The 20,981-nt window shown below is 39.9% G+C and overlaps 1 protein-coding gene across 1 annotated transcript; it reads left to right on the top strand.

Annotated features, from left to right (window-relative positions):
- The first annotated feature begins 14,848 nt into the window (after positions 1–14,848).
- On the top strand, positions 14,849–20,981 carry C7orf73 (chromosome 7 open reading frame 73). Its single transcript, NM_001302133.2, has 3 exons — positions 14,849–14,901; positions 18,456–18,509; positions 20,515–20,981. The coding sequence occupies exons 1-3, from the start codon at positions 14,887–14,889 to the stop codon at positions 20,593–20,595; spliced, it is 150 nt and encodes a 49-aa protein (NP_001289062.1). The 5' UTR covers positions 14,849–14,886; the 3' UTR covers positions 20,596–20,981.

Raw genomic sequence — 20,981 nt, 5'->3', positions numbered from 1 at the left:
ATTGCTGCCACCTCTATGAAGAAAACATCGCAAATGCACTTTGCCTGTGTCTAGTATACCCTCTTCCTATGCAAAAACATATGCAAATACAAGGGAAGAATGTGCTTGTTTTGCCCAATCTGCAACAAAGTCTCTTCTCAATGTTTCCGAGCTTTTAGTCTTTAATACATGTCTAGGAGTAAAGGAAGTGGAAACACTGAAGTAGAAAAAACAGAGAAAACTATCAGGAATCCTCAGACAGAGAGAATGGAAGAAAAAGGTAATTTATTAATGACAGCCACAAAATTGTTTCTTCTAATGAGATATATGTTCATAAAACATCTTCTTTTGGAGGTTTCTACGGGCCTTTTCATTTGAGGTAGAATAAGGCTTGTCTGAAATTATTCAGGTTATCCTGAAGCATTCAAATCATAAATAATATATGAGGGCAGCTCTGAAAGTGGTGCCTTCTATTTTATTATGTTGGCCCATGATGTCAGAGGCAGATGTTGATGATATGGCTTTAGAAGTTGAACCTTCCCAGCAGTATCCCGTCACATTTTGATGGCATGTGACAGATGGTAGCAGAGGGGCAGTCTGACAAACCGGCATCTGACATGGACTTGCTTATAAAGCGAAGTTGTGGAATTGAATTACTCCATGCAGAAAAAAAAAGCACCTACTGACATCCATCGATGCTTCCCCATTGCTTATGGAGATCAAACAGTAGGTGTGAGCACAGTGAGGAGGTAGGTTGTGCTTTTCAGCAATGGTGACAGTGTATCACCTTCACTGGTGCAGACTTAGAACTGCAGCATGCAGGCTCTTGTTCATTGCTGACAATAGTGCACAGCTGATGGTTGTGACTGTGTTCAAAAATAGTGTTTTGCAGCTGAGAATTGGCTTTACCAAATAGTGTTATTGTGCTCTTTTTATCAATAGTAGTTTCCATTTAAGTAAATAGGTGGCATTACTTTCAGAGTTACCTACATACTACAGGCAAAATAATTGTATCTTACTCTGAAAAATTAGGGAGGATTAAAGAGGACTTTTCAGCTGTACTTCTTCCCCTTTGCAAAATTCTGCTCCTGTGTAGTTAAGTAGGTTTTCCTTTCTTGTTAATATATTATTTTTCTCAAAGGCACTTTTCCTCCTATAAGGAAGTCTTGAGGCTCTCCGAAGACTGTGCTTAAGCATTCCTTCCTGGGGTCCAGGCTATCAACTCAACAGACTGTTCAAAATGAGCTTGTTTCCTGTGTTGCTGCACATCAACAGACTTAACAGGGCCATGTGGCACAACACAGCTGTGCTCTTCTGTGTGTTTTACTGGGAATGAAAATGAAACTTCTGCAATACCAAGACAAGATTTTGAAGGGAAAAAAACAGATACAGATCTAGTAACATTTAAATGACAGGACAATATCTAGGGAGGCTTCACTGATTCTGGGCTGTATTGACGCAAATTCCTCTGACTGGTGATACAGCTCCACCAGATGCATTTCATACATTGCAACCTGTAATACCACACTACTACTCAGACTGCACACTTCTTCATACACCAGAGCAATGCAAGCATATATTTGTGTCATGGATTTAACCTCTGTGAAGCTTGGTATTTATCTGGCCTGATACCAAGTATTTAATATGTTAGCTCAAGAAGAAGGAAAGGGAGAGCAGTTTAATTCCCTCTCTCCCTTTTTATCACTAAGATATTAATTACATTGTACTGCAAAAAAGATGCATAATTACAGAAACATCTCCAGTTTGGGATGTTTGGTTTTATCCAGGACAACCACCTGGACACTCTGGGTATGGAGTGAAAACAGAGAAATAGTTAAGCACTGAGGCTGTGGTTGCACTAAGATGCTGGTGTTCCTCATGATATGTGACACAGCCTTGGGCTCTCAGCCTCCCAGATATGGCATCATTGCTTTTAAACCTTCTGTTGGGATTTTCATTCCTTGGAAATCCAATTGAGAAAAATATGAGAGGAGAGGCTACTGCATGAACTGGAAAGTGATCCTGGTCCCTCATTTACCTTATAGAAATGTTGAAAAAGAGGTCTTTAAGTTATTTTTCAGTCTGACACTAAGATTCTCTTTACTTTTGCTAGTTGTTACCCACAGTTTTCCATTCAATGGATAGCTAGTATTTGCTACAGGTTACACTAAAGGAAGATGGTAGAAACTGGAAGCTAAATCTGGATATCTTTCTTCATTATGGATAAAAGAATTGTATGTGCAAATAGATACCTGATGTAGATCGGATGTAGTACAGGAAGGGAAAAACATCTTAGCTTTGTTTTTCATTTGTTTCTTTGTTTTACAGCAACCTTAGAAAGATGTTTGTTTACCTGAGTGTTTCCACAGAAACAATCTCTGATAGAAGGTAATTTCTAATAAGGCTTTTGACTATCGTGCTCAGGGATCTTAAACAAAAAAAAGGGTAAGGGAAAATGTGGATATTTAACAGGCGAACAGTGAACTGAGCCAAAGATCTGTTATAATGTCACAAATTAGCTAACATTTGTTCCTGCAGTTTTATTCAGGCTCTAAGAAATATTTCAGTGTACTATGATAGAGAAGTAGCTGAATACTTGAGGGTTAAATCTGCATTAACTATTGGGTTAAGTTAAATCCTCAGTGTGGAATAAATGGTAACTAAGGCAACAGGACTATGCATTCAATACCTGTTATTCAAGTCTGTATCCTCATCTTCATTAACTATCACATTGTTTATTAATATTCACTCTAAAATGGATGTTGCCAGAACCTCTTTACTTTGACCTAAGTGGCAGGACATGAATTAACATGAAAACAACTCAAAACTGGTAGTGACATGTTAAGATGCCTCTTGAGCAGCACAGGTCTTAGTATTTGAAGAATAACTCCTGCTTCCATGTAATAAAGCATCAAAAAAAGAATCTCTAAACAGGGTTCTGAAGAAAGCTGTCTGGAAAACAGCAGGACCTATAATGACAGGGGTCACATCTCCTGAAACAACTAGAATAATTAAATCAGGAAAAAAAAAAAAAAAAAAAAAGGCCCAAACGCTTGGTTAGATACCCAGCACCAATATGTAAGTATTGTCACATAGGATCACAATAAGAGTATCTGATTGTATGCAGCACTGAAAAGATGGCCAAGACAAAGCGTATTTGACAAAGACAAATTTTAGATGAGACTGGAACACTTATGTCTTCCTGTTTTTTTCTCCTGTACAAATGGGAATAATATGTTCAGAAAATATATGCTGCAATACTGGCCTATGATTGTTTGCAGAGGTAAGGAACATTATGATAAGGACTTGGAAGAACTCGAACACATTGTACAATATAATAGCACTTCACAAAGCTCTTAAGGCACCCTTGTCTAGCCTCCCACAAGCACACAGAATCGAATACACACAGAAATTCATCACTGAGCTTATTCATTCCTATCCCATTCAGAAATTAAATATCAACAGCAGCAGATGTATCAAACTGAAATGAACAAAAAAATTTAAATGTTTCCTTAGGAGTGATCATCAGAACATAAATTATTTAATTACGTTTAGATTTTCACACCATGTTAAAATATGTACAATGCTAAATAATGACATACATGAATATGATTTATTATTTGAACAGTGTATTTATATGATAGTGTGAATACTAATGTCTGTCCATGGCAGCCAGGAGCTTGCCTTGTTGTTTCTTCAAACTCTACCAGAGAGAAGTTAGGGTTGGCTGAATTTTCTCAGAGTGTTATTTCAGTAACCTTTCAAGAGACAAGGCATAACACTAGTATGTTTCTAAATTTAGTCTCAAAATGCCCAATGCTTCTTATAATTTGGAGTTAGGCCTTTAATACTATTGCATTTCACCGCCCACAGTGTTTAATGTCTATGAAGCTGAAATGTCCCCAAGCACAACAGAGAATTATGAACCTGTCCATCCTAAAAATTTATGCTGTTGAAGTAAAAGATGTCATTCTTCACACTTAAATGGATCTATGAAAACGGGAGCACTTAGTTGCTGAAACAGAACTAAAATACCTGTTCTGAAAGACATATTGCAGACAAGTATAGAGAATAGTGCTGATCTTCTATTGATCAATCAATGAAAAAAAAAAAAATCTTTGCTTAATCTAGACTCTCAGTTCCTGTAATATCCTTGATTTCAGCTGTCTAAAACCACAGTGATTTGTGTACTTTCTTTAACATCACATTGGCCAAAACAGATGAACCATTCAAATGGTTAAAAAAGTCACTATGCAAGGGGAAATTCCAGACTTTTTGTTTTGGCTTGTAGGTTATTAAATTCTTGTACATTTTCCATTTTGTATGGGTAGCTGTTAGATGAGACCTGGCATACACTGGACTGCTGTTGAAGAATGGTCAAGATGACCTCATAGTTAGGATGCTTTTGAAGGTCTGATAGGATAAAAATAATTCTTATCAAAAGAACATTAAAATTGTGGTGATAAAGGGTTTTTTATAGGGATTTAAGAAGTATCTGAGTTTTTCACTTAACATGTTTTTTACTTTCTTACCAGCTAGCCCCAGATGCTGACTTTCTCATATACTGTATTAATGAGAGTAAGACTAGACATTATACTAAAAACCCATAATACAATTAGAAGCAGCATCTCAGAAAGGCATATGAAGTATTTTAGATTTTACTAGCAGATGAAATTCTAAATGCTCACTGGGCTCCATTTAAATATTTAGCTCAAATCCCAAATCCAGGAGAAGGCTTGAGATATCGTGGGGCTATAACTGTCCAATAGGATAGATCTGAGGCATGGACAGTGGGCATGATCAAGGCAGATAAAGAGAATTCATAGCTGTATGCCTTGCAGATTTGGCCATTTGGGTCCTTTTGTTCAGCGAGGGACACTTAGGAAGTTTCAACACAATATTTCTTTTAAAATTAGTAAATCATTTAAACTTTGATCACTTGCATGACTGTAATGACAGTCAAAAATGAAAGAAAGTAAATATGAAATAATTTGAATCAAGTAAGCCAGGTTTCTCAATTTTGTGTGTGATATGTGCAGGTTTTTCATTTTCACTGAAGCCTACAAAGAAACAAGGATCAGAGGAGGGCATCACAGTTGATTTGCTTGCAACAGTGTCAAAATCATATATTTAGAGCCACAGTGACAAAGGTCTGCATGCTGTGACTCGTCCCGTGAACTCGCCTGAACTACTCATTGTAAACATGGAAGTCTATCCAAGACAGAAGTTTTTGACTGACCTTGGGATCTTTTTAAAAGTCTCATCTTTTTGATATTGCTACTGTAAGGAGAACAGTTGGTAAAATATTCTGACTCCACAATCAGTCTTATTCAGATTACTCTAATAAATTAAAGAAATGAAATCAAAGAAAAAATCACCAGATCACACGATTACTTTGTTTTATTTTGCTTTCATGAAAAGTAGAACAAACAATCATATGTTAGACAGGGGAAAGCTTAGTGAAGTCTGGACAGGTAATCTCATTCTTTTTGAAGAGCTGCTTGGTAAAGTGTAATGTTGTAATCAGATTATTCCAACAAGTGTGATGAAGTGGGTCAGTTAAGTCAATGGCTCTCTGCCTGTTATGAAATACAGTGGACTTTTGGAAAGAAGAATGCTTAAAATTTTGTTTTTAATAAATATTATCTAACTGTGGGATAAAAAGATTGCAAAAGGATGAAAAAAATTTTGATACTTTGAAAATAATTCTTGAGATCTAACTTGAGAAAAGAGCACCATCTATTGATCATCAATCTGAAATTCCATATGGTGTTTCATTTACATGAATTTTACTTATATACAACATCATAGTCCTCTTGCCAGAAGCTTTGGAAGGTTACTGAATATGTTTATAAGAGTTATATATTTTCAGCTGCCAGCTCAATATGATATTTTATTGTTATTAGTAGCAGCAGAAATTACATCTAAGAACTTCACAAATTATGGTGATATTAGTAAACCTCTATTATCACTGAAAGGATAATACATACTTTCAATACTTTGCCAGCATCTGTTACACAAGCAACTATTTAACTGAATCATAGAATCATTTCATTTGGAAAGGACCCTTAGAGGCCATCTGGTCTCCAACCCCCTACAGTGAAGAGGGATACCCACAGGTAGAACAGGTTGTTCACAGCCCCGTTCTTCCTGACCTTGAGTGTCTGCAGGAACGGGGCATCCACCACTTCTCTGGGCAACCTGCTCCAGTGCCTCATCACACTTACTGTAAAAAATTTCTTCCTTACATCCAATCTAGATATTCTCTCTTTAGTTTTACACTGTTTCCCATTGTCCTATCATAACAGACCCTGCTAAAGAAATCCATCTTCTGCTTTCCTACAGCCCCCCTTTAGATAAAGATGGCTTCAGGTTTCCCTGGAGCCTTCTATTCCAGCTCTCAGTCTGTCCTTGTAAGGAAGATGTTTCATCCCTTGGATCATTTTTGTGGTCCTGCTCTGCACACACTCCAACAGGCCCACATCTCTCCTGTACTGAGGACTCCACATCTGGATGCAGTACTCTACATGAGGTCTCACCAGCACAGAACAGAGGGGCAGAATCACTTTCCTTGTCCTGCTGGCCACACTTCTTTTGATGCAGTCCAAGATACCGTTGGCTTTCTGGTCTGCAAGAGCATGTTGCTGGCTCATGCCCAGCTTGCCATCCAACAGTGTCCCCACATCCATCTTTTTCAGGGCTGTACTCCATCCCTTACATCACCCAGCTTGTACCAATAACAGGAGTTGCCATGACCTAGGTTCAAGACCTTGCACTTGGATTTTTAGTCACCTGAAAATCTAGACTAAGTAGGGTAAAGGACATTTCTTTAAGTAGGACCTACCTTTCAGATGCCCCAAGTAAGAAAGGGCAAGGACTGTTCTTTCCATCTCCTGCACAGATTTATGCCAAATTGTAGTCTAATTTAACATTGCCTTAAAAGCACGTACTTCTTCTGCACTTGAGAAAATGAGTGAGCTCTTGAGTTTTTTTAGACCTTTTTTGAGCTTGGTGTTCTGCCAGAGAACCAGCTGTGACAAAGAACAGCTAATGAAGAAGAAAGCACTGGTGAGAGCAATACTCATCCCATGCAATAAATACTCTCCCTACTCACATCCTAAAGATGTATCTGTATGTAAATCTCAGGTTGTTATTCAGGTGCTCTACCAGACACGTTCTAATCATGTGCTTTTAATTATTTCACATACTTCTTTTTATAGCTGCTCAGAATGCTCTGATTTTTCTTCCACAAAGTTTGCTCAGATTAGTTATTTTCCTTTTCTCTTATAGCTAAGCAATTGCCCTCTGGCTCGTTAGAGCAAAGTAGCTGCCCAGGGGCAGTACAGTGGGCTGCCAGGTGGGTGTATGGAGAATGCTGGGCAGTGAGAGTGGTGGTTCAGCATGTCCTAATGATGCAGACATCGCTGAGCAGATAGCTGAGCTGTGACTTTGGTCAGGACAGCTACAGTCTTGATCTGGACTGGACCAAGCACTAGAGAAGACCCACAGTCAAAACTTGGAGGACCCCAGAACATTTCTCCTAGATCTGTCTCCAAATCCTAGTCTGGTAGAGCCTGCTGCACTCAGACAAATTCTACCCAGCAGTAGCAAGTAAGCTTAGCTATAAATAAGCTTTTCTTTGCTCATTTTCATGCACATTTGGTAGGACTTGAATTCTCAAAAAGCTGTAATGTTATTTCAGAAAATTAGTATGTTTGTATTGCTGTCATCCTATGATTGATAGGGCTATTTTCCCACTGTCTCATACCTGATGTGATTGTGACAATTGTCTCCAAGCCAAACTTGGGAAGTTGAACCATGAGCTCCCACAGCTGCATGCGCAGTTATAGCTTAAAATTGTGAGCTCTGCAGTCAGCACTCATGACCTCTGTAGGTCTGGCACAGAATAGAATTCATGACGTTTATTATCTTTTCATGCAATTATGTTTCTCAGTGATCCTACAGATCAGATGCTCTGAAGCATCATTATTTCTGGAGAAGAGAGGTTCTAAGACAAGAGAAAGCACTGAAGTTCACTCTAGATTTCCCTGGGTCAGATGATGTCTCACAGGGTCTCTCTGTTCTAGCTGTGGCTCTGGTGACAGCCCACTGCTGCTGGGGCAGCAGAGAGGAGCAAACATTGCAGGGTGTCTCAAGATTGATAGCAAGAGCTAAGTTGTGCTCTTGGCCCCTGAAAATTTGTCCACACAGTGTTTGACAAACTCAGTTGCATAGTCAACTTAAAGAATACTTCAGTACTTTCAAATACATTCTGAAGAAAAATAGTTCTCTTTTTTTCTAAAATACTCTTTCTAATTTTAATTTTTAATCTCAACCTGTCTTTTGAATTAGGACAACTCAATGTTTTTTGTTTGTTTGTTTGTTTTTTGTGAAATTAGGAAATTTATTTTAAATTCATGGTGCTCTGTATAAAAATTGGACTATAGACGGGTCAGTATAAATGATCATAGAACAGCTCTCTCTTTTAGCTAGTGACTGCATTTGAAAACTTGGCCTTAAACTTCAAACTTGCATAGTGAGTCAGTGAAATCTCATATTTTTCAGTGAAAAATGAGCAAAGCCATTGCTCTGAGAACTCCAGAGCATCTTTGGATTACAGCAACTGAGAGGATAGAGTGGAGAGAGGAAGTTATTTTGAAAACTATATATTCAACAGGTTCAAGTTAACAGCATACTACACTACCACTGAAAATGTTTTAGGAAGTACAGACTGAAAAGCTTTTTCATTTTTTTTTTTCAGGCACGTAGTTATACTTGATGTATTTAAAGGTGGTAAGTTCTGTACAGCTTTTGATAAGCTGATTGCCTTGCAATTCTGATTTCTTACTTCATATTATTCTATACTTATTGTATGTCTAATACATTCTGTGTCTACTTTGTACTAAGATGGTACATGTTCCCATGGAAAGCCAAAAAAGAAACATCCTGTAAAAGTGGAGCTCAGAAACTGCACGACCACATCATAGGTTGATATAATTGGCATTTGACTAAGGCAAAAAAGAGAATATTTTCAGAAAGAAAATCAAAATCTGAGGCTTGAACAAAGTATATCATAAACAAAAGTTTAAATATGTAGTTTTCTGGCTCCATCTGGTGTTTATTTCACAGAATTTCTAGTTCAAGAAAACTTTCTATTTACTCCCCTTTTCAGCTTTCTAGTGGAAATGAAAGTTTTAAAGGACATTAAAGGGACTCCACTGACATTTAAGCACTGAAACGTTAAAAGATTTATGTACTCTGAGGGCTTATTTGCTCCAGTGAAGGTAAAACAAGTATACTGCTTTTCACTGTGACTATTCAGATCTGATAAAGAGCTTCTATGGCTCATGACTTACCACTTTCCTGATAATTTCAGTCAGACTACTAAAATACTACCCCTCTCTTCCAACCTGGACTCAATTACATCCTCATTATGGTTAAAACAACAGTGTTACTTCTTTATCCAAATTAGTTCCCGAACACTTGCAACACAACTATCATGAGACATCGCATCAAATTTGCTTTCAAGTCAGATAATATCATGTTTACTGACTATACAGCAAAAACAAGGGTGAGAAGCCCACCACTTGTCTAATTAATAGGTCCAATATTTATGGAGAAAGTATGTGTAGAGTCTGGGACATAAATCATTTTCCTTTTCTTTGTTAGCATTTCTCATTGTACAATGACATAACAACTTTCTTTTTCTACTGGGCCTAACATGCAAAATTATCTTGTCCTGATATGCTCTTATACCAGCAAACTTATTTTAAAAAGGAGTAAATTAATTACTATCATTCAGGAAAGAGAATGTGTGCCATAGGGAGGACTGTAGACAGACACGCACATACATGTCAAAAACATTAGATGAACATGAATGCATTTTTCAAATATGTTTTAGCAATCAAGAATAATGCAGAACAGACAGTACTTCCTGTCAAACAAGCTTTCTGCACAGCTAAAGTGCTCAACCATACTTATAGAGCATCTGAGTAAAGTAGATAGCATTGAAAAAGTCTTCTGCAGCAGCAAAAGTATTAGAAATGATAATTTGTTTGTCAGCATTTCAATTAGAAAGATGAGCTTTCCAAACTTATTCATTTTAAGCAGTTTATTCTTCATAATTCTTGGTTAAAGGGGGAATCTTAAAGACATTGCGGGTTTATTTATGTGCATTACTGTGGTCGTTACAGCTTCCCTGCACATACATACTGCTCAAAGTTGTCAGACTATCGGTATGACTTATTTGCAGGTGGCTGAAGAACTCACTGTTCTTGCTATTTAGCATTTCAGATTCAGTTTTGACTGAATGTATGCAATAGTTCCCAGGATTTCACTGTTGCTCCTTGACTTGTACATGCTTGTCTTATAGATCATCACATTTCTGAGTTTGGACTTCTTCCTCTCCCACCTAAAGAACTTCATTTCCTAAAATACATGTGTATAACAGCAAGGTGGAAGTAGGTAAAGCAAAGGTGCTGTGAAACAGCTGTCAGTCTGACCAGGTTTCCTCAGGGCAGTCAGCTGATTGTAGCCAGCTTGGCACCACAAGCTCAATGCATTTCTGTTTGAGTCACTGTTCCTCATTCTCTCCTTATTCAGTACATCCCTGCTCCCAGTCTCTATGGCAACAGCTGGAAGATACAAGAGAAAAAGTGCCACAACAGCTGCTTTGAAAGAGCCAGACAGCCTTGAGCCCCTGGTCTGAAAAGGATTATGATTTGTATTGTCCCTGACAGGACAAGCAGGGAATAATGAAACAAAACAAATTAAGAGCAGGCCATGTAACTGATCAAGCTCCAAGCAGCCAAAACAAAATAGTTGCCACAAAACACAACAGACTCCGTCCACTCCCTGAACATTGTCCAGAATAGCATCAGCAGAGCTGGAGATGGAGTTTTGTGTGCATCTTCCTGATCACTTCTCCTCTCCAAGGTTAAATAAATGCAGGTTGGAGTGAGTGCTGTCGGCCTGTGAGTCTCTGAAATTAAGACAAATTTTGAAGGAGCTCAACGAAGTAAGGGCTGATGGTTGTTCCTTTTATTTTTCCTTCCAGCTATTAAAGTGTGGTAGTTGCATTCATACATCAGAAATGGACTAAGTTCTTCCTTCCAATAAAATATGCCACCCAGCATACCCACCCTCTACAGTCTCTAACTAAAAATGATTCAGTGTTGGCTAGTGTAAATGGAATTGATTTATTTTAAAGGAAAAAAAAAAAAAAAAAAGTTTTTTGGCCACCCATTAAATGTCACACAAGAAATTCATGCCATGTAGGAAAGCAGCTGTGTACAGTACTGTTGAGTGAAGACTGTCCAGCAGATGTTCTACTCATTATAGTCTAAGCATAATAACATCAGTATTAATGAGCAAAAAATGGGAAAAACCTATGTCCCTGTGGCGATACTGTGGAGGCATTACTGTTATTAGAAGTCTTGTTTTCTTCTTCTGACCTGTCATGTGCAAAGACTAGAATCTGTAACATTTCCTTAGTGCTATGGGTGTGCTGAGTGCCTTAGCATTTGGGGAAAAAATTTGTTATCAGGTGATTTATTACTGTTTCCCTATGGCCCTGCTAAGGCACACGGAAAATAAAGATGAGGTAATTGGTGGTAACCAACATAGCTTCACCAAGGCCAAGTTATGTCTGATAATCTTGGTGGCCTTTTATGACAGTTACAGCATCAGTGGATGAAGGAAGAGCAACTGACGTCATCTACCTGGACTTGTGCAAAGCGTTTGACACTGTCCCACACAACATTCCGGTTGCCAAGTTGGAGAAAAAATAGATTTGATGGATGAACTTCTCACTGGATAAGGAATTGTCTGGATGGTCACACTCAGAGAGTTGCGGTCAGCATCAAAATGTCCAAGTGGAGGCCAGTAATGAGTGACATTTCTCAGGGATCGGTGCTGGGACTGGTGTTATTTAACATCTTTGTAGGCGACATGGACAGTGGGATGGAGTGCACCCTCAGCAGGTTTGCACACTACACCAAGCTGAGTGGTACAGTTGACATGCTAGAGGGAAAGGACACTATCCACAGTGACCAGAATAGGCTTGAGAGATGGGCCCATGCCAACCTCATGAAGTTCAACAAGGCCAAGTGCAAGGTCCTGCACCTGGGTCAGGGCAATCTCAAGTACAGATGCAGGTTCGGTGGAGAATGGCTTGAGAGCAGCCCCAAGGAGAGGATTTGGGAGTGACAATGTGCATTTGCAGACCAGAAGGTCAAACATATCCTTGGTTGCAAGAGAAGTGTGATCAGCAGGTCAAGGGAGGGGATTCTGTCCCTCTACTCTGCTCTTGTGAGACCCCACCTGGAGTACTGCATCCAGTTCTGGAGTCCCTAAAACAAGGAGGAAATGGAGTCATAGGATCAAGTCCAGAAGAAGGCCATGAAGATGATCAGAGGGCTGAAGAATCTCACCTACAGGGACAGGCTGAGAGCCGGGGCTTTTCAGCCTAGAGTAGAGAAGGCTCCAAGGAGATCTTATGGTGGCCTTCCAGTACCTGAAGGGAGCCTACAGGAAAGCTGAGGAGGGACTTTATATAAGGGCAAATAACAACAGGATGAGGGGAGATGGTTTTAAACTGGAAGAGGGTAGATTTAGTCTAGATATAAGCAAGAAATTCTTTGCTGTGATGGTGGTGAGACACTGGAACAGGTTGTCCAGGAGGCGTTCAAGGCCAGTCTGGATGTGGCTTTGAGCAACCTGGTCTAGAGGGAGGTGTCCCTGCCTATAGCAGGGATGTTGAATCTAGATGATTTTAAAAGTCCCTTCCAATCCAAACCATTCTATGATTTTATGAATCTATGATTCCAGGACCAAGGTAATTTCCAATGGTTCTGGGAGCAGAAGGCAGAATTCACTATGCAGGTAAAGAAAGTTTTGAGGAAGCAAGGAATCCAGTCCTGGCTGTTGTCCTACACTGACATGAACCACAGCTTGCTATTGCCTGACACCAGCTCTGACCCACGGAGGGAAATGCAGCTCAGTAGCAGCCTGAAAGTTGTCCCTTGCCCAGCTCCTTGCCAGTGCCACCAGCCCCAACAAAGATGTCACTTAGGATCTTTCCGTGCTTCCTGTTCTAAATAGGTTGGAAGATGCTCTTTTTACCTCACCCAGGTTCCTTCTCTGGAAAGAGAGCTTGCTACTCAGTTTCTAATTCAATGAGAACATTTGAGCTTTCCTAAAACTAGTGTGGGGACAGAATTACAGAATTAACTTTGTTTCAGAATAGAGGTTAGTAATGGTTTCACAATAGCCACACGGTTTTTGTTGTTGATGGTGGGTTTTTTTTTGTTGTTGTTGTTTGGTTGTTTTTGTTTGTTTGTTTGTTTGTTTTGTTCTGGTTTTTTGTTGTTTTTTTTGTTTTTTTTTCCTTTTTTTCCATTCCCTTCCTTCATCTCAAACTTTATGTCAAAAAACAGATTTCTGTTACATTGCTGTTGTCTCCAAATTCTTACTGACTTTCAGCAGGACGAATCTGTCTGACATTTGCTGCCCAAATCTCAACTAATTTACTGTAGCCTTTAAAAGAAATTAAATTTAGCGTGTTTTACAAAGGACAACTATTCTTCATTTTCTAATTGTGTGAGCAGGGAAGAAAGGAAAAAAAGAAAAAAGAAAAAGAAAAAGGAACAATGACTTTTTGAAAGCTCTTCTAAGTTCGTAGGTGATTGGATGATTCACATGGGAGGAGGCCTAAGGAAGGTCTCAGCCTCCTTCTCAAGCTTTCCTGCTCAAGGCAAGGTTTGTTCTGAGCTCCAACTGGGTTCCTCAGGGTTTTACCCAGCCAGGTCTTGAACCATAGAATGGTTTGGGTTGGATGGGACCTTAAGGATCATCCAATTCCAAGCCCCCTGCTGTGAACAGTGTTGCCACCCACTATGCGAAAACCTCCAAGAATGGAGTTGGCACAATCTCTGATACTCCTTGCCCTCATGAGGCAACAGTCCGTCCTTAAATCTCATTCAGACCTCATGTTTCGACTTGTCCCTGCTCTCTCATCCACCCAGCTGTGAATGGCCTGGCTCTATCTATAACCCCCTTTAGGCCCTGGGGACTGCTGTTTGGCACCCCAGCCCTCTCTCCTCCTGGCTGCCTTTCTTTGCTTTGCTATTCTCACACTGCTGAAAACCCTTCAGTGTTCTCTGGCACGGGGGGCCCAGATTTCCCAAGGCACCAAATCAGAGGATGCTCAAACGATTCACGATTTCACCTACATCTGAGTGTCTGATTCCCCTGACGTTTCCTTAAGATCTTCAAGCTCAGGGAGGGCAGATTTAGGTTAGATATAAGGAAAAAAATATTTTACTATGATGGTGATGAAGCACTGCGACAGGTTATGTAGTGTTGTGGTTGATGTCCCATCCCTGGAGACTTTCAAAGCGAGGCTAGAACATGCACTGGGCAACTGTTCTAGCTGTGGTGTTCCTGTTCATTGCAGGGGAGTTGGACTAGATGGCCCTCAGAGGTCCCTTCCAACTCAGGATTCTATGATTCAGCTCAGAACTGTTCATGCTGTAAATACTCAGATTCTTATTTAACTTCTCAGCAGCCACCTTAGAAATGCCAGGCTCGATGGCTGCCACCAGACCCCTCCCTGTTTGCAAGGAGGTATCCAGCAGCCCTCTTTCCCCATTTTTTTTAATATCAAAAAGCGGCGAGGAGATGTGGGACCTCCACAGCGCTACGCTCTGCAGGCCGGGTGAGGTCTAGAATCAGGGCAGGGCCGGAGCTCGGGGTGGCGGTGGGCGCACCCTCCCTGCGGTGGCTCCTCCCGAGCTCGGCGTGCCCCACCGTCAGGGCGGCGAGGGCGGGCCGGGACCCGGAAGAGGAGCCACCACCGCCCGCCTGACTTCCCCGGCTGAAAAGCAAGCAGTCAGGCAGGTGGACGCCATGCTGCAGTTCGTGGTGAGGATCCGCGAGGCGGTGGCGGCGCCGCCATTTCGCGGCGGGGCGGAGCGGAGAGAGGGGGCGGCGGGGTGAGGGCTGCGCCGTGGGGCGGGCGGCGGTGGCGGCAGCGGCGGGGGCCGCTCCGGATGGGCCTCACGTGGGGAAAGCGCGGGGCTGGGCCGTGCCTCCGCCCCTGTTACGGTCGTGGTGGGTGGCTTGGCTTTGCTTCGTGGCTCTGCAGGGAGGTTCTTCTCAGCCGTTCGGAAAACGGGGAGTTTATGCCTTATTTCTCTCCAAGTCATGCCCTTAGTTTGTCGTTAAGGTTCAGCAGATTTTCCTTGCTCGCTGTCGTATCCTCTTTTTGCTCTAATTTCTCTGCACTATACGTGTGCCTCGCTCCTGTTATATGAGGGCCATGATTTTCAGCATCAGGAAGATGCAGGTTTTCTTACATATGTGTTAAGGCAAGTGGTAATGCATCATTACTGCCTTGCATTAAACCCCTCCAACAGAAGAATTAATAGATGTTTTTACACTTCCCCCCCCCCATTTTAATCTTCGGTCCCTGTGTGTGTTTTATGTGAGGTGAGGGTTGGCCCCTTAGCCCAGGGAGCAGCGATACGACGGGAGGTAATTGCCTTAAGCTGCACCAGAGGAGGTTCAGGTTGGGTATTATGAACAGTTTCATCTCAGAAGGAGTGGTGCTGCAGTGGCACAGGCTGCCCAGGGAGGTGGTGGAGTCACCATCCCTGGAGGTGTTCCAGAACCGTGTGGATGTGGCGCTGAGGGGTGTGGTTGGGCTGAGCTGGTGTTGGACAAGATGATCTTAGTGGTCTTTTCCAACCTTAATGATTCTATAATTCTTCTGAGTGTCTGAGTTTTGGTGCCTTCCTGCTCTTAATTCATAATTTAACACTGACATTTTCACTAACAAATGTGACATTACCAGACCAAAATAATAATAAATGATGCTGTTCTCTGCTGTAACAGAGCACAGAAACAGTCTCCCATTTTTTCACTCTAGTTGTCTGCAAGTCATTGGAAGGTCTCCTCTAGATTTTCATTATGTTCAAACACTTAATGGCAACCTTTAATCTTTAAAAAGGGAAGAGTGAGTTCGTTGGTTAATAAGTTCCATACTCACTGTTGATAGAAGAGATGGACCTTTGTAAGTTCTGAGTCTTGAATCATTTTATGAACTGAAAAAAAAAAAAAAGTGTTATTTTGTATCTCAGCTTCAAAACAAAGTGGAACAACAAGCTGTTATGAAAGCCTGCCATTTCTGTAGCTGTCGTTCATTGTCTGCCTCCACTCCGTTGAAAACACTCAGTAACAATAAATATAGAGTCACCCCCAAACTTTCTGTGTTTGTGAACTCTACTGCTTGCTGCTAATGTTTATTCTTTCTTATTTTTTTTTCCCAGTTGCCAGATGAAAGCCTCTTATTATGGCTTCACAATTAGCGCCTGAAAGTTTGTCAAGTGATATATTAGTTCTGAATTTTCTTCCTCTTTGGGTGCAAATTGGGTGTTTGACTTTTGCTGTCCCTTGTTTGGGCTGTCACAGGGAGATAAAAGGATAATCTTAACAACCTTACATTTTTGTTACCCAGAGTTAAGCATAAAATAAACGTCTGCTTAAAATGCAACTTGAAATTCTGGGTATTGGAAGACCCTGACTTTCATCAGCTTTATTGTTGCTAATTAATGTGCACATTTTAATTAGCTGTATTTTTATGCAGTTCAAATTATAGAAGTCTGAATAGTGGGACTTTTCCCTCTGCTTGAACTGTTAAGTATTAATATAAACATAACTGGGTAGCTTGCTTTCGAATGCAGTGCTGGGCTTTTCAATAAAGGCATGTACTTAAGTGGATTACTAATGTCAACACCATCTGTACTGAGTAGGGCCTATCATCTGGCAGGATATGAGATAGCTGACCCATCCTTGGAAATATTCTAGGGCAAAAGCCCAGAAACCTGCTGGTAAGCAAGGACTTGGTTTGTGTTTTCAAGTGAATTCCCAAACAAAGATACCTATGCTAGAGGTTGAGGAAACTTGTTAGAGTGATACACTATATCAAGAGGAGTCCTAAGTCTGGTACACTTGGTGCAACATTTATTAATGTCTTCCAAAGTACTTACTGAGCTGATCATTAAAACTGAAACAGCAAGTTACTACCATTGCAGTATATACAAAAAGAGCGGTGATTCTTAAATTGTGAACACTCAGCTCCTTGAGAGGTAACTGTAAACAGATAATAAGATCAAAAATCTGTGCAAGAAAATACTGAAGTTATTGCAGTTCTGGCTCATGGGGCAGCTTTCAGCAGAGTTTTGTTTTCTGTAGCTGGGTTTCAGCACTGACATTTGTGGGGTCTGAGTCACTGCAAAAATGAGATGTTCTGTATCCTCTTTTGGGTATGGAAAAGATGTCTACTCAGATGTGATGGTAAAGTTGTTGTGGACAGTAGTTTTAATTTTCTTAAAATATTCTTTGTTTGGCAGCAGTGAACATAGGCAATAATAATCTGCTTAAATAGAACTGGAATGGATGCGCAGCACTGGTAGTCTCCCAAAACTTATCAAAAGAGCTTTCATGGGATAGTATGCCCTTATTGCAGAATATAACAACTAACTGTCCAGAACCTTTTGAAGCTCCTGACTGAAAATCATGTAGGCTGTCTTTGAAGAGAGGAGTTTATTTTCCTCCCATAGTGTTGTTACACTTGAGGATTTTCTTCAGCTGGCAAGGAAGGGGATGGAACAGGAACTGTCCTTCCAATTTGCTCTTTCTCTCCTTCCAGGTTGCAGTTTCACAGACAAACTCTAAGCAACTACTAGTTTGTTGTCAAAAGTAGCTGTACCTGCTTTCAACCAACTGTGCTTTCCTGCCTTAGATCAGACTAGATTTGGATGAAAACTTATCTAGGTGGTGTACAGTTGCTGGTGTTACAGAAGAGAAGTAGCAGCAGTAAAGCGCTGGAGCAAAGTAGAAAGGGGTGAGGAACCTCCCCTCAGTGACAGTGCAGTTCTGTATCAGTTAAAGTTGATGGGGAAGCACCTTTTGAAGTACCTTTAGAACATCTCTGTTCTAAAATTTCAGCTCTGTTACTGTGTATTAGTAATGTGTTGAGTCATTCTGTGGCCTGTCCTTCCCTCTGTAGCACAGAATGTTATTCTACCAAGGTATTGCTCTTGGATTTTCAGCTGTAGACCACAATCATTGAGATATGTGGGCCCCTGCTGTTGTGTTGTTGTACTTTCCCACTGTGATAGGAGTTACTGCCTTTGTAGCTGTGCAAAGAATTTTGTAGGCAAAGATGATCATAGCCTTATCCTTACTGCCCTGGGGACATATATTTAAAACACAGTTGTGCTATATTTTGGAATTTATTATAAAGTTTTCCTGGTGAGGCAGCTGAGTCAAATTGTATCTCTCCTGGGAAGAATGATGCAAAAGTGTGACTGGAATTGAAATTCCTTCAGTTACCATTTTTTTTAAAAAAAAATCATTTTAACCGGAAGGCTTTTGATAGAAGGGCACTAACTATTCTCTTCTTTCCTTTTCAGCTTGGTTTTACTCTTGGCAATGTGGTTGGGATGTATCTGGCTCAGAATTACGATGTATGTATCCTTGTATTCTCAGAGTTGAACTTAATTTGAATTGAAAATGTAAGAATGATTTCCCTCAATCAGAATTGAATCAGTCTTTATTTTGATGTTTGTACTGGATTTCAATGGAATACAGATTGTACTAACTTTAGTTACAGATGATCTCAAATTAAATGGAACCAAAGCATCTATCTCCTTGCTGTCTCATCTGTGCAAAAGTAATGACTAGACCCTGAAATAATTCTAGAGCACAATTACTGTAGCTGGGCATATATATAGATAGAATTCTTCATTAGATCGGTTCCACTTGGCTTCTTTCAGGCTAAAGGAGTAAAATTTAACAAGCAGTTGTTTTCTTTATTTTGCAATCTATACCAAACTGAAGCTTAAGCCTCACCAGATTTTTTTTTAAGTCTATGATGACATTTATGTCTCTCATCTTCAGTACTCGTCATCTTAATAGCAGAATTCTGATTTTTTCATCCACGAGTCAGAGGCAAAATTTTGTGATGCTTCCTGCCCAGTCAATCCAATAACAATAATAATATTCCTTTGTTTCTTTACAGTATGTGTTTTTTAAAAAGTTATGGAAATGTGGTCAAAAGAAAATACTGTGTATCGATATGTGCTGTAAACATAATGCAGTGTTTTTCTGGAACCACTAATAATGTGTTGCCACACGAGGGCGACTTCTGCTTTTTATTTGGAGGAAATGGCTTACTGGCAATATCATGACTTCAAGTATTAAAATGGTGATTTTATTGCTGGTATCAAAAATATTTTTCTTAGATTGCGCATTAGGTGAACTTGTCTTAATTTGGCAGCCATATACAACTGTGTTTAGTTATAAGCGCATGGATAATTCTGCTGATAGCAGCGGACTTCTCTTGGTTTATTGTAGATGTCAGGCATGTTATCGATTGGGCTTTTAATTTTGCTTTCTCAAAAGGGAAAAGAGAAATTCCTGACATCTTCTGTACTATCACTCTCAAACCATCCAAGCAAAGGATGGCAGTCTGAGTTGAATATCCTGCTGTATGATCAGGGTATGGGTGAAGTAAATATTCACAATTTTAAAGAAAATCATAAATACCCATGAAAATCTTCATTTGCTTTCATTTACTCAGTTAGCTTATAAAATCACAGGAATATCCTGAGTTGGAAGGGACCCATTAGGATCACTGAGTCCAAAATCCTGTGGTGTTGCTACTCAGTTTTAGTTTGAGTTGTGAGTCTGTCCCCACATTAAAAGTTCTTTTTTTTTCTTTCCCCCAAGTGGTCAATACTGACAGATTGCTTTGTCAAAATGCTTTTATTTGTAAAACAAAGCTGAAAATTTGAAGTTAGCAAGTGATAAATTGAATTTTCATTCAAGTATGAAGCTGCATAAGGTTGCCAATTTTCAATTCAGTAAACTTCCCCAGTGGGGAATTTTGGTGCCCGCAAAATGGATCAAGAGACATATTGCTTCAGAAATTTCTTTAGAAGATATTAGCTGTTCTTGAACATCTTTTCTCTGTCTCTTTTTTTTTTTTTTTTCCTGGGGGAGGAGGGTTGTTTTGTATTATGAGTTGTTTGTTTTTTTTTTGACCAGCATAGCGCAATCTACCTTTCCTTCCAAATTCATTATGATGCCTATGCATCAGTGTTGGAATCATTTATTCCTTGGCAGTTCATCCTCTGTCAGTGAGAAAACTAGACTGATCTTAAGGAATTTCCTCTGAAGTAACTTCTTTTCTGCTCTCCTTTTTTCCCCAATACTGGCTGTCTTTTTTTCTTAGCAATCTGCCTAGTAAAAAAAATTTCCTGAAGCCCAGGTGAGGTTCTTTTTTCTGCCATTTACATAATGCTCTTAACCTCTGTGAAAGTTAACAGATCCTAGAAACAAGCATCTTTTAAAAAGTGGTTTAAACTTTTTAGAATTTCTTGCGTTATTTATGGTATGATCTTACCTACTCTTGTGATCACATAAATCATTTTGTTAAGTTTTGTTTCTTTCTTGTTTTTGTCTTTAAAGATTCCTAACATTGCAAAGAAGCTCGAAGATTTTAAGAAAGATGTGGAAGCTAAGAAGAAACCTCCCAGTGACAAGTCCTAAGGGAGCAGTGTACCCAGGTCACTTCTGTGCATGCATCAAGGATGCAACTTACCTTTCTATTGACAAAGATCAAGTAGAGGTTTGGCATGGGAGGTTCCTCCACTTTTAGTCTCCAAGAGCCAGAATGTCCTTGTTTTGAAAAAGCAACCATGAACTTTTCCTGGGACTGAGTATCAAGGGTTTCAGAATTTTGGATTTGCAACTGATAATGTGACTGGATAAGATCATTTGTATTTTTTGTTATTGCTTTTCCTGGTATTTTGTAACCCATTTTTACCTGATCCAACTGGAAAATAGTGTTAGTCCTATTATTATGTATACCTCACACTTTGTAATACTCTAGATCCTAGAACATTGCAGAAGAAATTAAATGCATCAAGAAGTAA

The sequence above is a fragment of the Gallus gallus genome, chromosome 1 (genome assembly GCF_016699485.2).
Source record: "Gallus gallus isolate bGalGal1 chromosome 1, bGalGal1.mat.broiler.GRCg7b, whole genome shotgun sequence".
Taxonomy (NCBI): Eukaryota; Metazoa; Chordata; class Aves; order Galliformes; family Phasianidae; genus Gallus; species Gallus gallus.
Note: the sequence above shows the minus strand (reverse complement) of the source record. Positions and strands in the feature narration are given on the sequence as shown.